General features: G+C 36.0%; 1 protein-coding gene across 8 annotated transcripts in view; it reads right to left on the bottom strand.

Annotated features, from left to right (window-relative positions):
• LOC137658815 (broad-complex core protein isoforms 1/2/3/4/5-like) overlaps window positions 1-14,459 on the bottom strand; it is a 158,750-nt gene that overhangs the window by 57,406 nt on the left and 86,885 nt on the right. Inside the window, exon 6 of one of the 8 annotated variants that reach the window (XM_068393884.1) lies at window positions 1,054-4,243. The exons of the other annotated variants lie outside the window; for them this stretch is intronic. Within the exon in view, the coding sequence (XP_068249985.1) occupies window positions 4,023-4,243 (221 nt within the window). The 3' untranslated portion in view covers window positions 1,054-4,022. Of the gene's footprint in view, window positions 1-1,053; window positions 4,244-14,459 lie in introns of those variants that run through there. 8 annotated transcript variants of the gene reach the window in all.

Below are 14,459 nucleotides of genomic sequence, written 5' to 3'. Positions count from 1 at the left end.
AAGGTATTGGCTAATATAATAAGAGTACGGTTTGAAAAGTTTGACAGTGAAATAGTGTATATTTGGAACCCAATCAGTAAATTCAAGTGATTACAAGTTTACTTTGATTTATAATTGGTTACTGTTGAACTACATGAGTCTTAGGTAATTCATAGGGGGGTTTATTAATTTAGGATATTACTTTCTTATCTCATTCCCTCACTAACCCACCAACATCATAATGTGTGAGTCAGCCCTATGATGAACATCAGTTAAGTTTCATAGAAATAAATGGAATTTTAACATCAAACTCATATATATTTACTCCTCTGACATTAATAACACGGTCCCTCACCTTCTCTCCACTGACTAGCGACGTCAAGAGGCTAGTAATACGGTTACAACTTTGTGACTGAAAAGACAAAGAAACTGTGGCGTACCCACACCTAGATAGTTACCATCAACCTCCAGATTAACTAAATACTTAACTGGAGGGGGTGGATTTTTTAAAGGAAAAAAAACGTGAACTTTTCGGGGTTGACACTGGCATTTAACCAGCTTCAGGAGAGTAGCACTATGAATGTCAGGCGAGTACAGAAATACTCTAGTAAACTTTATTATTAAAATTCCATTGTTCAAGCCTTGTGTAGTAATAGCTTTGCAATTTTCATTTGGTGTCAAATAACTTTCATCTTTTTTCTGGGCTATTTTCCTTGTTGGAGTCCTTGGGCTTTAGCATCTTGCTTTTTCAACTTGAGTAACAGTTTAGCTAGTAATAATAATAAATGGGGTTCCAAGAGTGCCATCAAGAGTGGGGTCCATGTTACCTATCCCGACCACCACCACCACAACTCACCACCCCATAAATGGCAAGGTCTGACTGCACTGCATTTGTGTTGTAATTATATTCCCCATAAATAAGAAGAAAAAAATTGATGAGATCAACAAAGATTATCCACTTACATTCACCTTCCATTTACCACAGAGAACCTGCCACTTCTATGATGCATAAGTCTTATAAATCAGGTGATAATAATGAATCATTCATTCAGCTTTGATGTATGGTAATTAATGTGTGAGAGAGAGAGAGAGAGAGAGAGAGAGAGAGAGAGAGAGAGAGAGAGAGAGAGAGAGAGAGAGAGAGAGAGAGAGAGAGAGAGTGTGTGTGTATTAGTTATTCAAGCACAATTCTTTATTACCTTAGGTCTTTTTTAATATGAAAGGCTATCATTCAATACAATTAAATATCATCTTGAGATTTTGATCAACTTCCAAGAAATAGTAAAACAAGGACCCCCAAAGAAATTACTTGATTTGGTTACGCAAAAAATCCTACAAGTTCCTTTCTACTGATTAATAACATTTTAATAGATCCTATGCAAATGTACCCATATATATACAAGTACCTTTGTAACGCTGTACTGCATAGCAAAACCCATCTGACTACCTTGAGAAATGAGCAATATCTGGGTTAAAGTGATCTAACCTACACTCAGCTAATATTCATATCAACCTCTATGATTGTACTAAACTTTGAGCAACGAAACTATTAATAAATATAACTACTTAAAATGTAAGGATAAGATTTCTCAGATAATAAATGTCCACAAAGAATCTAGTCAATGTTTTTGAGCCAATCTCATTAGTCTTCCCTATGATGAGAAAAGTATGTTGGCTAATCCTCAAAAGCATCACCTGAGCCCTTCCTAACTCCCTACTATACAATTTCCTTCAAAAGGGGCCGGAAAGCTAAAACCAAAAAATTTCTAGGCGAAAAGAGGAATAAATTTTTCTTCAAAACATCAACCACCAAATTTTATTCCTGCCTATCACCAAAAACTAACAGTGACTTGTTTCCCAGATAGATCTTATATTCTAAATTGATAGAACCCCTTTACATCCTTTAAAAAACTAGTAACAATTTCCTACATACTACATTGCCAATACCGATTTCTAAAACTCAACGTACCAATAGACACCAGGCAAAAAAAAAATTTCATAATATACAGAGCTCAACATTCTTTCAGACTAAAACTTATATAGATCTGAATACTGTAATCATGAACAATAATAGACTTCAAAGACAAAGACAGAAGACACTCATGATTCTTCCCAATCTGAAAACTTCTTATTGAAAAGTCTCTAAAGAAAATATATATTCTTACTGGCGATGGATGGAATTTACTTTAAAAAGATCAAATCAATCCTATAACAATGAAATGAGAAAAATTTACTAAATCATAATTGCTATTCAAAAATTTCTGAACTTCCCCCAAATTGGATTCTATTAAACACCACCTTGCTATTTGTTAACTTAACAAATGCTAATTACCACAATACAAAATATGATTCTATATACTGTAACTACATTTTCCTTCCGAAGTAGTCCTGAAAGCAAGGAAAACCATGAGAATATATTCATAACATGAATTTCTTAAGAGAATTTTAAGCATTTTACATGTGCCATGAGACTAAAAATGACAATATTGAGAATATTACGGACTATTATACTTTCATAGCGACAAATATCTCCACTAAGGTAACTCCTGGTGCTATCTTAATTTCTCATACCATAAATATGCATTCTATGTGACATAGTGACAAAATAATAATCAGTTTCAAATCAGTTTGAGTTGAACCCATAAACATTTTGCATCCTACAACCTACAGTTAGCTACTGTCTCCCTGTAAATATATAAGTTACTTAACAATTTTCTACCAAATAAAATCAACCTGATTTACTATAATTAATCTTAAGTCTTATTGGTCACTAAACCCTGAAAATATTGTTTCAGGACCAGATTCATATCACTAGTTCTTATATTTTCGTCAGAGTAATATGTATTTCACTGGATCCCCTTCTAGAGGTTTCAGAATCATCTGGCTATCCATTATGTAGTCATTAATATTCCTATTATGTCAAGATATTGAAGCTACATAGCTCTCTAACATTTTCTTTTTAATAAATTAAACAATTTCTCTAACGATGCCAGGCCAAAAAACCTTCAATGAATAACGGTTTGCGGAATTTATTAAAAAATATCTACTAACTCATTAAAATTTGCTGTCAACTAAAAAATAAAAATATATATTTTTACTACATTTTATCCCTAACGATTTTTTACCACAACCTAAAAGAATGACTGTACCTGTGAATGATTCAATAAAAATGGCTAATATTCAAGGTGGAAAGTTAAGTACGGGTACTGTACATTAGAAGAACAAATTAAAAAGTGGATATAAGACAACTACAAAGAGTACTCACAATAACTGTAAAAAAATATTCCAACATTCTTTTGTATACTTCAGTCATAAACATATACACACGATTTCAATCAAAAATTTTATTCCTTTGTTGTTTCCTGTTAATATCATCCCAAAATGAAGAAAAAATACATACCAACAGTCCTCCCTCTTCATTGAGCTCAATAGCCAGGTTACCAAGTATCAAAATGCACTAAACACCACCGTATGAAGACAGTAATTTGGTTCCTACGTAAAAGCTCTACAAAATTATCCTGTATAAAAAGTATGCAGTGAAAACGAGAAATGAAAAGATTCAATGCTACCAAATATCCTGAGTAACCGTAAAGATGTTAAACTACAATATGAAGAATATAAAGTACAAGCAGTTACATTCAAGAACGGACCAATGAGAAGTGAATGGCGTAAAGTGCTAAGAGGCAGAGATCGAAGACTAAAATGCAGGAGGATTAAGAAGACGTCAATGGCAGCATGGAGAGGAAACTGCAACAAGCTGAGGGTACGGAAGAGAGCCGACAAATCAGTAACATCCTTGATGGAGAAACACTTGTAATTACACCACGAAGGATGGGAACGGAAGGTCAATGACGTCCACCGGTAAAGCAAATAATTACAAAAAGATTGGAAAAGATGGTGTGTGTGGTGGAAGACGACAGATCTGGGAAAAGTGCGAAGGAATGGGATGTTAATAACAATGACAATAGAATCCCGCCACCGTGCCGGGCGTGCTGGCCGGCGTGCCCCCACCGAGCAAGGCTGCAGCCGCCTTTACGTTACCGTTACGAGTGCTCGTTATGGGCCACCTCAAGGTGCTTCTTGAGATCGGTTCTTATATCAAACCATTGAGGGCAATAAAAACAAGGCACCTGATCGGAGACACTATGGACCAGGCCAACGTGGTACTTTAATGCAGCTATGGTGGAGTAGCGCTTGCCGCAGTGGGGGCAGTCGCGGGGGCCAGCGTAGCGCGGCCGACCAACTTTCACCGTCAGCTGGGTACCTGCAACAAGACCACCGCCCTTAGTCGACCACTCCTCACACACACACATCATCCAATTACCATAACCTTCAGGTTGTTCCTGTGGAGTTCTTTCCTTCCATTATATAAACATGCAACATACCCAGCCAAGAATTACAGAACATTCAGGAAAGCTATGTTTATTAAAATTATAAAAATAAAATCTTTAAAATATTTACTGAGTACGTGAAGCAAAACTTACTCTCTCTACTAAAAGTGAAATCTTCATTTATATTTTAGCATTCATAAAATCTGCTTCTCCTTGGAACACTGCAGGTAAGGATGAGATCTTTTAAATTTCAAACTATGTAAAAGCTGCCAAGCAGAATAACTAAAAACAAAATAGGGGCAAAATAATGGGGTATTAAATTAGATTAACATCCACAGGATCTAAATTACAAAAATGAATGCAATAAATCATTGATGATAAGAGCATTTAGGTAACAAGCATAAAATATAACAGCCAAAACTATACCATTACCATTATACAACACTTAGGAACTTTAGCAAAGATCTTAGCACATTAACAGGGTATCTCGTAAGAGATGAACATATTTTCGTAAAACCTCCAATACGTTTATCATCCTATTTCACTAACCTGTATCATCCCTCTTTCCAGTACATAAAGGAAATACTGTACTTTCATAGACGATAAGAATACCTATCCAATGACTTTACAAATGATGTACAGTAGTAAGAAGATACCAGTAAAACCAAAACGTTACTTGACTGACCTACAGAAATTATAGATGGGGACAGAAGTACCAAATGAATGTCATGAATACTTAAAAAGATTTATGAATGATAAAAACCCATAAAATGGAGGCGAGACTTTATCATCTCATGGTTATGGTTTTCAAGAAAGATTTATGAATGACCAACTAATAATATTAAGGTAAAACTTTACCACCCCATGGTTATGTTTTTTTCAAGAAATATTCATGAATTACAAACTAATAATATTAAAGCAAAATTTTACCACCCCATAGTTATGGTTTTCAAGAAGATTTATGAATCACTAAAACCGATAAAATTAAGTCAAGATTTTACTATCTCATGGACTTTTTTTTTTCAAGATTTAAGAACTAAAACTAATTGAATTGAGGCCAGACTTTACCACACTTTTGAATTTCATTACCATACTTTTGAGCATATTTACTCTCGGCTTTCTTCTCTTACAAACATTTCCAGCTCCGTTTTATTAAAACCAGTACTGTAGTTTCTTATCACCACACCCAATCAACATAGAATCATCTGCAAACATCAACTACTTTCCAAATATTTTTCGTTCCCCACTCATTCACACTCCGTTATCCTTTCTTTAACCTCTTGCATCACACCATTTGTCAAGATGATACTGAACAGAACACAAACATGTCTCGGATTAACATCCAGACCAAAGCCAGTCACTTTCCTCTCTACATACTCTCGGAAGGACTTTTTAATCACTCTCGCAATTCAGTCATCAATACCTCCCATTCGTAATAACCTTCATGTTAATTCAACCCTAAAATTTTTAATATTTTCTCATATAAGAGTTCCCTTGTCTCTACTAATCAAGTAATGGCGGAAGTTTAAGGTACCTCAAACTATCCTGTTCTACTGTCGATCTTTTTGATGCATTGCTACCTCTAGGCTAGATTGACTCTAAGCTAGCCGAATGCTATCATACCTGAAAACCTTTCAGTATAAAATCTATATCACACTCAAAAAGATTTATTTTAATATTGTTATTTGTAGGTAGTAGGTTGGACAGGGCACCAGCTGCCCATTGAGATACTACTGCTAGAGAGTTATGGGGGTCCTTTGACTGGTCAGACAGTACTACAGTGGATCCTTCTTTCTGGTTACAGTTCTTTCCCTTTGCCTACACATACACCAAATAGACTGGCCTATTCTTTACAGATTCTCCTGTCCTCATACACTTGACAACACTGAGATTACCAAGCAATTCTTCTTCACCAAAGGGGGTTAACTACTGCACTGCAATTGTTCAGTGGCTACTTTCCTCTTGGTAAGGGTAGAAGACTCTTTAGTTATGGTAAGCAGCTCTTCTAGGAGGACACTCCAAAATCAAACCATTGTTCTCTAGTCTTGGGTAGTGACATAGCCTATGTACCATGGTCTTCCACTGTCTTGTGTTATTGTTCTCTTGCTTAAGGGTACACTCAGGCACACTATTCTATCTAATTTCCTTTCCTCTTGTTTTGTTACAAGTTTTTATAGTTTATATAGGAACTATCTATTTTAATGTTGTTACTGTTCTTAAAATGTTTAATTTTTCCTTGTTTCCTGTCCTCACTGTTGGAGCCCCTGGCCTTATAGCATCCTGCTTTTCCAAGTAGGGTTATAGCGTAGCAATCAATATTAAAAATAAGAATTCATTTTAATTGTTCATTATTTCTCTTGAAGTGTTTATCCCTTTACTTCCTTTCCTCAAAAGGCTATTTTTCCCTGTTGGAGCCCCTCGGCTTATAGCATCCTGCTTTTCCAACTAGGGTTATAGCCTTATCCTCTCCTACACCTATTGACGCAAAGGGCCTCAGTTAGATTTCGCCAGTTGTCTCTATTTTGAGCTCTTAATTCAGTACTTCTCCATTCATCATCTCTTACTTCGCACTTAATAGTCCTCAGCCATGTAAGCCTGGGCCTTCCAACACTTCTAGTGCCTTGTGAAGCCCAGCTGAATGCTTAGTGAACTAATCTCTCTTGGGGAGGGCGAAGAGCATGCCCAAACCATCTCCATCTACCCCTCATCATGATCTCATCCACACATGGTAGTCGAGTAATCTCTCATAGTTTTATTTCTAATCCTGTCCAGCCATTTAACTTCCAATATTCTTCTGAGGGCTTTATTCTCAAATCTACTTAATCTATTGGAGACTGTATCATTGTCATACCATGACTCATGTCCACAGAGTAACACCGATCTCACTAAACTAATTAGTAGGTACTAGGTTGGCCAGGGCACCAGTCACCCATTGAGATACTACAGCTAGAGAGTTATGGGGTCTTTTGATTGGTCACACAGTACTACATAGTATCCTTCTCTCTGGTCACAGTTCATTTTCCCTTTGCCCACACAAACACACTGAATAGTCTGGCCAATTCTTTACATATTCTCCTCTGTCCTAATACACCTGACAACACGGATTACCTAACAATTCTTCTTCACTCAAGAGATTACAGTACTGCAAAGTAATTGTTCAGTGGTCACTCTTGATAAGGGTAGAAGAGACTCTTTAGCTATAGAAAGCAGCTCTTCTAGAAGGACACTCCAAAATGAAACCATTGCTCTCTAGGCTTTGGCAATGTCACAAAACCTAAATTACGTCTAGATTACCGTTCCTGGCTTAGTATCCTTTACCGATGAGGTGGTCCTCTCCAACACCAGGTGTTTACAAATGACAAGAGTATTACTGACTTGAAGCTTACTCAGATTGTCTTTTGGTCGACGAGGTCGTTTTTTCCTTAACTTTCAAGATTTCAGCGGCCTTATTTCTCTAGGTTGACAATAGCAGGAGATATGATAACCGAGAACAATATTTGAGAAAAAAAAACCCAGTCCAGCAGATTGCCAGGCAGAGACATGTTCATGGGCTACGAGAAATGAAGATTCACTGGCCTTTGGAGATTTAACAAAGGAAGGTAAATCAGTTAAAAACTTTTGAAGCTCATCACTATCAGAACTTGACTTGTTAAGTCTATGATAGAGAACGGTATTGGCATCACTATTGTCTTCTCTGGATTTCCCCACAAAAACTAAAAAGTTCCAATTTGTGTTTTGATATAGTTTTCCATGAGAAAAACATTGAGGCATTTGTACGCCTCCTAATGATTACTTAAATCACATCACTGCACAATCTGTAGAAATTACTACCAAATCAAGAAGAAGAAAACTCGAAAAGTGATAAACCTGTTACAATTTGGAAGAAGTGTGTTAAACTATCCCATCAGACAAAAATAAGAAACACTGGTGCAGCACTGCTTCATTCCTTGCCATTAACCGCTGGTGTGTGTCCATACATTACTAGAAGCATGTGTAGAAATCACAAAAGCTGACATGTGATGAGTACAAAATGTATTATAGCCAAGAAAGGAAGTCTTTTCATTTTTCCTTCTGTGGCTATAATACATTACTAGAGGCATGTGTATATTGAAAGGAAAGAACATATAAAATCTCTTTTAATTTCAGGGAGTAAATATCAATAACCTGAGGTTCGAGAGAAAATGTCATATGACATCAGGGGAACTTCGATGAAATTATAGTTCTTTAAGTTTTAATTTCTTCAAAGATAGTATTTCACATTTAGATTTTAATAAATTCAGGGTATGCCTTCTATTACAATTATTATTATTATTTTTATCATTACTAGCCAAGCTACAACCCTAATCAGAAAAGCAGGATGCTAGCTATATGCCCAAGGGCTCCAAAATAGAAAACAGCCCATTATGGAAAAGAGAAAGAGATAAAAAACAAACTATACATGTGAAGTAATAAAAAAGATATGTACAAAATACCTTAAAGTTAGTAATATCACTGTAACAGATCAGTTGTAAATATACAGTGAAAGGAGACATATATCAACTTCTTGAACATAAAAGTATTTGTAACAAGTATGAACTCATGAAGCAACACGGATTCAACCACCAGAATATCAAGACCATTCCACAAGCTGGTCACAGCTGGAATAAAACTTCAAGAATATTGTGTAGTGTTGAGCCTTATGATGGAAAAGGCAGAACTGTTAGAATTAACTGCATACCTAGCACTACGTACAGTACAGGATGGTACTGTCTGGGAAGATCTCAATACAAAGGATGGTCAGATTTATGAAAAATCTTATGCAATGTGCACAAAAAAAACACATGAACAATAGAGATAAATATCCAAATTAGGAATAAGGAATTTAATAAGAGATGTTTCTTCCAAGAAATTAAGACAAGAGTCAGTAGCTGAAGACCAGACAGGAGAATGATATTCAAAATAATGCATGAGATATGTTATAGCTTGCACCATGTACTGATATTAGTGACACTATTACGGAACTCTGCATTCAGATGGAATTGATGCAGTTGCCTCATTAGCATAGACAAGAAATTTCTTATGTAGGCCAAACCACATATCAATCCAAGCGTGTATCGCATGGAAATTAATGGACCGAAATACTACCCTATGAAACACCAGATATTAAATTCCAATAATCTCTTTGGTGCATATAGTTAGATCAAGTAAATCTCCAATATAGTACCAAAATTCTATTATCGTCACTAAACACAAAATAAGGTTCCGAACATAAGAACGCGCGTTGACTATCACGGTGCTAAGTAAGGAAAGATGAGAGTGAGTGGGTAGTGGTAGGGGTGGGGGTGGGGCCAGTAGTCGTAGTAGCGGGCAGTAGTCGGATGTAGAAAGGCACCTCGTAGTAACTGGGGATATTGAGGAAGGAGAAGATTATTGGTAAGGGACCTCTGATAGTGGTTTTAACAGGCCCCAGTTACTATACCGACACCCTATAAGGGTGAGCGAGCTGGGTATATTCCTGGCATTCCATGCAACTTTTTCCTCTGGTATATTTAGCAGTATTTATACCTTAAAAATGGTGCTTTAAGGAGCATTTTCGCTGGGCGACACAGGTCCCTCGCCCAGAAATAGATTTTTCCTTTGTCAAAATCCCTTTATTGATCTCATTTAAGGAATCTTTACTTTTATTAAAAAAAATTAGTACTTATTCGTGTTCAGATTACATAAAGCAAGAATTTTTATCTTTTTCTTACAATCTACGAATCCTACACATGCCTTCTCTTTGTATCTTACCAGATTTGATGGGAGTTCACTGCGCGGCCACCAGACCTGCATATGGTACAGTACTGTGCATGAAGGAATTGAGAGAGTCCCTGGCGAAGTGAGAATGGCAATTTCTTTGTGAAAAACCTGCCTTTAATGTTTTAAAACCAGTTTGTTCCATCACAATCCCATCAACCTTATAAAGATCCAAATTGCTATATGGGTAAAACGTTATCCTGATGAGTTGTCACTGCATGCGGACAATACACATAAGTAGCCATTGCCTGCCTCCTTAGTCCTGGCATAAGTATATAGGGGTCTTGGTAGCTGATCAGATGTATGTAAGGTAGGTCTCCAGATAGAATGAGAGCAATAACCTGACCAGTCTCTTGCCTCTGCCACTCATGAGTAACCTTTAAACAAGATAAAGTGGAGAAGTTGATATGAAAACTCTCCTCAAAAGATAGAACTAAGATTGCATATTAAAAATAATCCATTTATTGTTTTCAGCATTTGAACTCTCAAAGTAATGGAAGCTATCGAGTCACTTATAAATCTAAAAAGTGTCACAGCACACATTCTTTGGAATGAACTAGGATTACAAATCCATGATATGCTCTATATGGCACAACGTAAAAATTGGGTAATAATTTCACTCAATATTGATATACTCATACGTTATTCTGCAAGTTCTTACGAAAATAATCCTTCACCATTTGCAGTAATATCAATGCTAAAAACATAGTCTGGTTTGGCAGAGGTACAAATCATCACTTTTCCTAAGTCTGCATACTGTACTTCCTAAGTACAGTGTACACTTGCTAGCAATGTGTACCAATTGACGTAAGCAACCGTAACACTGCACTAAAACACGTTGCACAAGAGAAATATACTGTATGTTACTTTACTTTAAGGACTGCATTTCTTTTCCTATACAGCAGGGCAGCCCTACTCTCTACAGGACCATTCATAGTTCATTTTATCGTATGCACTCCAAGGCATTCATTTCACATTGCATATTGCTCATTTACTGTCAAAACACTCTTGCTTGAGGGTACACTCAAGCACACTATTCTATCTTCTTTCTCTTCCGCTTGTTTGTTTTTAAGTTTTTATAGTTTATACAGTCTATGAAAGATCTAAGTTAATGTTGTTACTGGTTTTAAAATATTTTATTTTGAATATACATTACTTCTCTTGTAGTTTATCTATTTCCTTTTTTTCTTTTCCTCACTGGGCTATTTTCCACTGTTGGAGCCCTTGGGATTAGCACTTAGCTTTACAACTAGGATTGTAGCTGAGGAGGTAATGATAATAACAATAGTATCAAAGCACTTAGAAAACAAGAAAGTCTTCAGTTTCCTCTTGAAAGCGTTAATATAGTCTTGGGGCTGCATATAAAAAAAAGATCTAGAACCTATAGTGATGCAACCACCACATCCACCAATTAAGTAAAAAAAAAAAAAGCACTATTTACAAAGGCACCTTTAAATCACTATATAAATGCCACATCAATCAAATTATTCCCGAGATGCATTCAGGTTGAACTGCTGGGCATTCATCACTTGCATTTTTGTTGACAAAAGTTGAGGTCTCAAATGCAGTTTTGTTGGGTGGGTTATGTTTTATTTACCATTTTGTTGGTGGGTTGACATGTATCACTTGAATTTTCGTTGAGCTTGTTGACATTTCAATTGCATTTATGTTGTGCAGGTTGAATTATCACATTTGCACATTTTTTTAACAGGTTGAAGTGCCAAATTTTCCTTTTTGTCAAGCAGGTTTACAAAGCCATTTACAATTTGTTGATTAGGTGGACATGGCATTTGCCTTTTTATAGCATGAGGACATCTCAGTTGTTTTTTATTTTAGGTTAAGTTGACATTTCATTTGCATGTTTGTAGAGTAAGCCGACTCGTCTCCTGAGTAAATAATCATTTGCATACTTTTAATCTCTTCAATCCAAAAAGACAGCATTTCCACCAATGATTAAAGAATCATATTCAAGCAATTAGGACTTTTTAGGCTGCTCATGAATAGCAGAGGCAAGGGACAGTGACATTACCCTATCAAGCAGGACAATGGCCTAATAACTGACCATAAATATGATCAGCACCCAAGATAGAACCAAGGAGGGCCAAGCAATGGCTGTTGCTGACACAGCAGATTGACCTAAAGGCTCCCCAAACCCACCCCTCCTTAGCTCACAAGGATGGTGAGGTTGCAGCGACCAAAGAAACTAACAAGTCTGAGCAGGATTCGAATCCCAGTCTGGCAATCACCAGTCAGGGACATTACCAATTAGGCCTCAAGAGGCAATTAGTTCCAATTTGGAATAGGGATGAGAGATTATCTAAGGAAACCTTTTATTTTGAATCTCTTGGAACAACATAGTGTGGATCCATAAATTCAAATCGTAGTGACTTGACTGTTGGAGATTTAAAAAGTACAGGGACAGAACAAATCCTTCAAGGTGAATTGAGTCGAGGGTCTTATGCAGATCCATACTATATATAACTGCTGTTTTTTTCCCAGTGCCATTAATGTTGTTCCATCAGCACTTGTGTTGCATTATTTGAGTATGTTGGGGCAATTTTCCTTTCATATATGATGTGGATTTTCCAGTTTAAATGAATCATAGATTAACCCCTTTTGAACACAAAGTAATTCTGTTTTAATTATATATTCTAAGATATCATAGCTTTTGTTTTTCAGATGGTGAATTTAAAGGAAACATACAGGGCTGAAAAATCCACTTTAGAAATAGCAAGTTTTTTTTCTTTCTTTTAATAAATTGAAAATATCATCTACAATACATACAATATTTCTATAGCATGGGGTAATTCATTGGCAATATAATTTACTAGAAAGGTAAATATGTCCCAAAGTACTGTAAACTTCCTTGAGATACCCACTTTTTCTCACTTATATAGTAACGGGGGATTTTGAGGAGGGAGAAGTCTAATTGGAAAGGGACCTCTGGTAGTGGTATCACTCGCCCCAGTTTTAATACCAAGACCCTTTAGGGGTGAGCGAGCTGGATATATTCTTGGCATTCCAAGCCACTTTTTTCTCTGGTATATTTAGCAGCATTTATACCTTTAAAACGGTGGTTTAAGAAGCATTTCACTGGGCGACACAGGTTCCTCGCCCAGAAATAGATTTTTCCTTCGTCAAAATCCCTTTTATAGACGTTTCCATTATGTATTTGGAGGTTCTTCAAGTATGCAACCCCTGAAAGTTTGAGACATGTTATCTCTCCAACTATTCATATAGAAGAAAATATTGTACTGTTTATGTTCAAGTCCTCTTGGAACAGGATTCTTTTCAGCGCAAAAGATAATGTGGGTAAATTGGTTTTGTCGAAATCCAAATTAATAATTGGATATATATTTATCATTTTGGAGTTTATTTAGTGATGTACTGTGCAGTAAATAGCAAGTATGTAAAGCATTTGCCTTTCATTTCATTACTTCACTTAAGGGATTGCTGTATGGGTGTTAAATTATTGGTTACTTTGATCTTTTCCTGGCTTAGCAACAAGAGGATTAACTTTGGATGGATCTTTTCCATGATTTTAGAAAAGATCTTTATTCGATAAACAATTATAACATTGTAATCTGTTAGGATTTTGCTATAGGGGTTATTCGTTTATTAATTTCAAATTTATTATAATCTCCCCTATAAGCAAAACGATGAACTACTCCTTCAGAGTCGAAGATTGATTGGGAGGATGTCCTGGGCACTGTTCATATACCTGGGATCAAGCTAAAATATTCCTGCAAGGTGTAACAAATCATATCTTTAAATGACTGAGATACAAAAGTACAGTACTCTCATATTATTCATTACATCCAGTACATTAAATGGGAAGAGGAATTCAAACTGTAAAAGTATGTACCAACTGCTGGCAAATAAGTAGAATCTTTTAACTAGCATGGATTACCCAAAGATTTAATTACCTTTCAGACAATATAATGAATCAAATATAACATCCCTCTTTTGAAGAGATTTCTAATAAATAACCTTTTCACATCAAATTATTTGGATAGACTTAAACCCCTCAGTCGTTGGCATTTCTCAGTCTTGCGTCTACAGTATCTACCATTACATCAACCCAGACCTTACATAATATGTAATGTTAAGTTTCTATACTCAAATGTCATTGGAAGTTAATCTCAAACCAATGATAATGGGATATTTCCTTGCCATTCTGGTGAGCTAAATAATAACAGTTCCACCTACCATCAACAAAGAATATTTTGACAGATTGAGAATCCTTCAAACTATCTACTCCAGGTGTCCTTCGCTGATTACTAGGACGTACCACCATTTGTTTTATTCATCAAGGCTACTCCCAACTTGAATTATAAGAAAATTAAAGAAATAAATCTGAATGCAATTATGCTT

The sequence above is a fragment of the Palaemon carinicauda genome, chromosome 19, assembly GCF_036898095.1.
Source record: "Palaemon carinicauda isolate YSFRI2023 chromosome 19, ASM3689809v2, whole genome shotgun sequence".
In the NCBI taxonomy this organism is placed as follows: Eukaryota; Metazoa; Arthropoda; class Malacostraca; order Decapoda; family Palaemonidae; genus Palaemon; species Palaemon carinicauda.
Note: the sequence above shows the minus strand (reverse complement) of the source record. Positions and strands in the feature narration are given on the sequence as shown.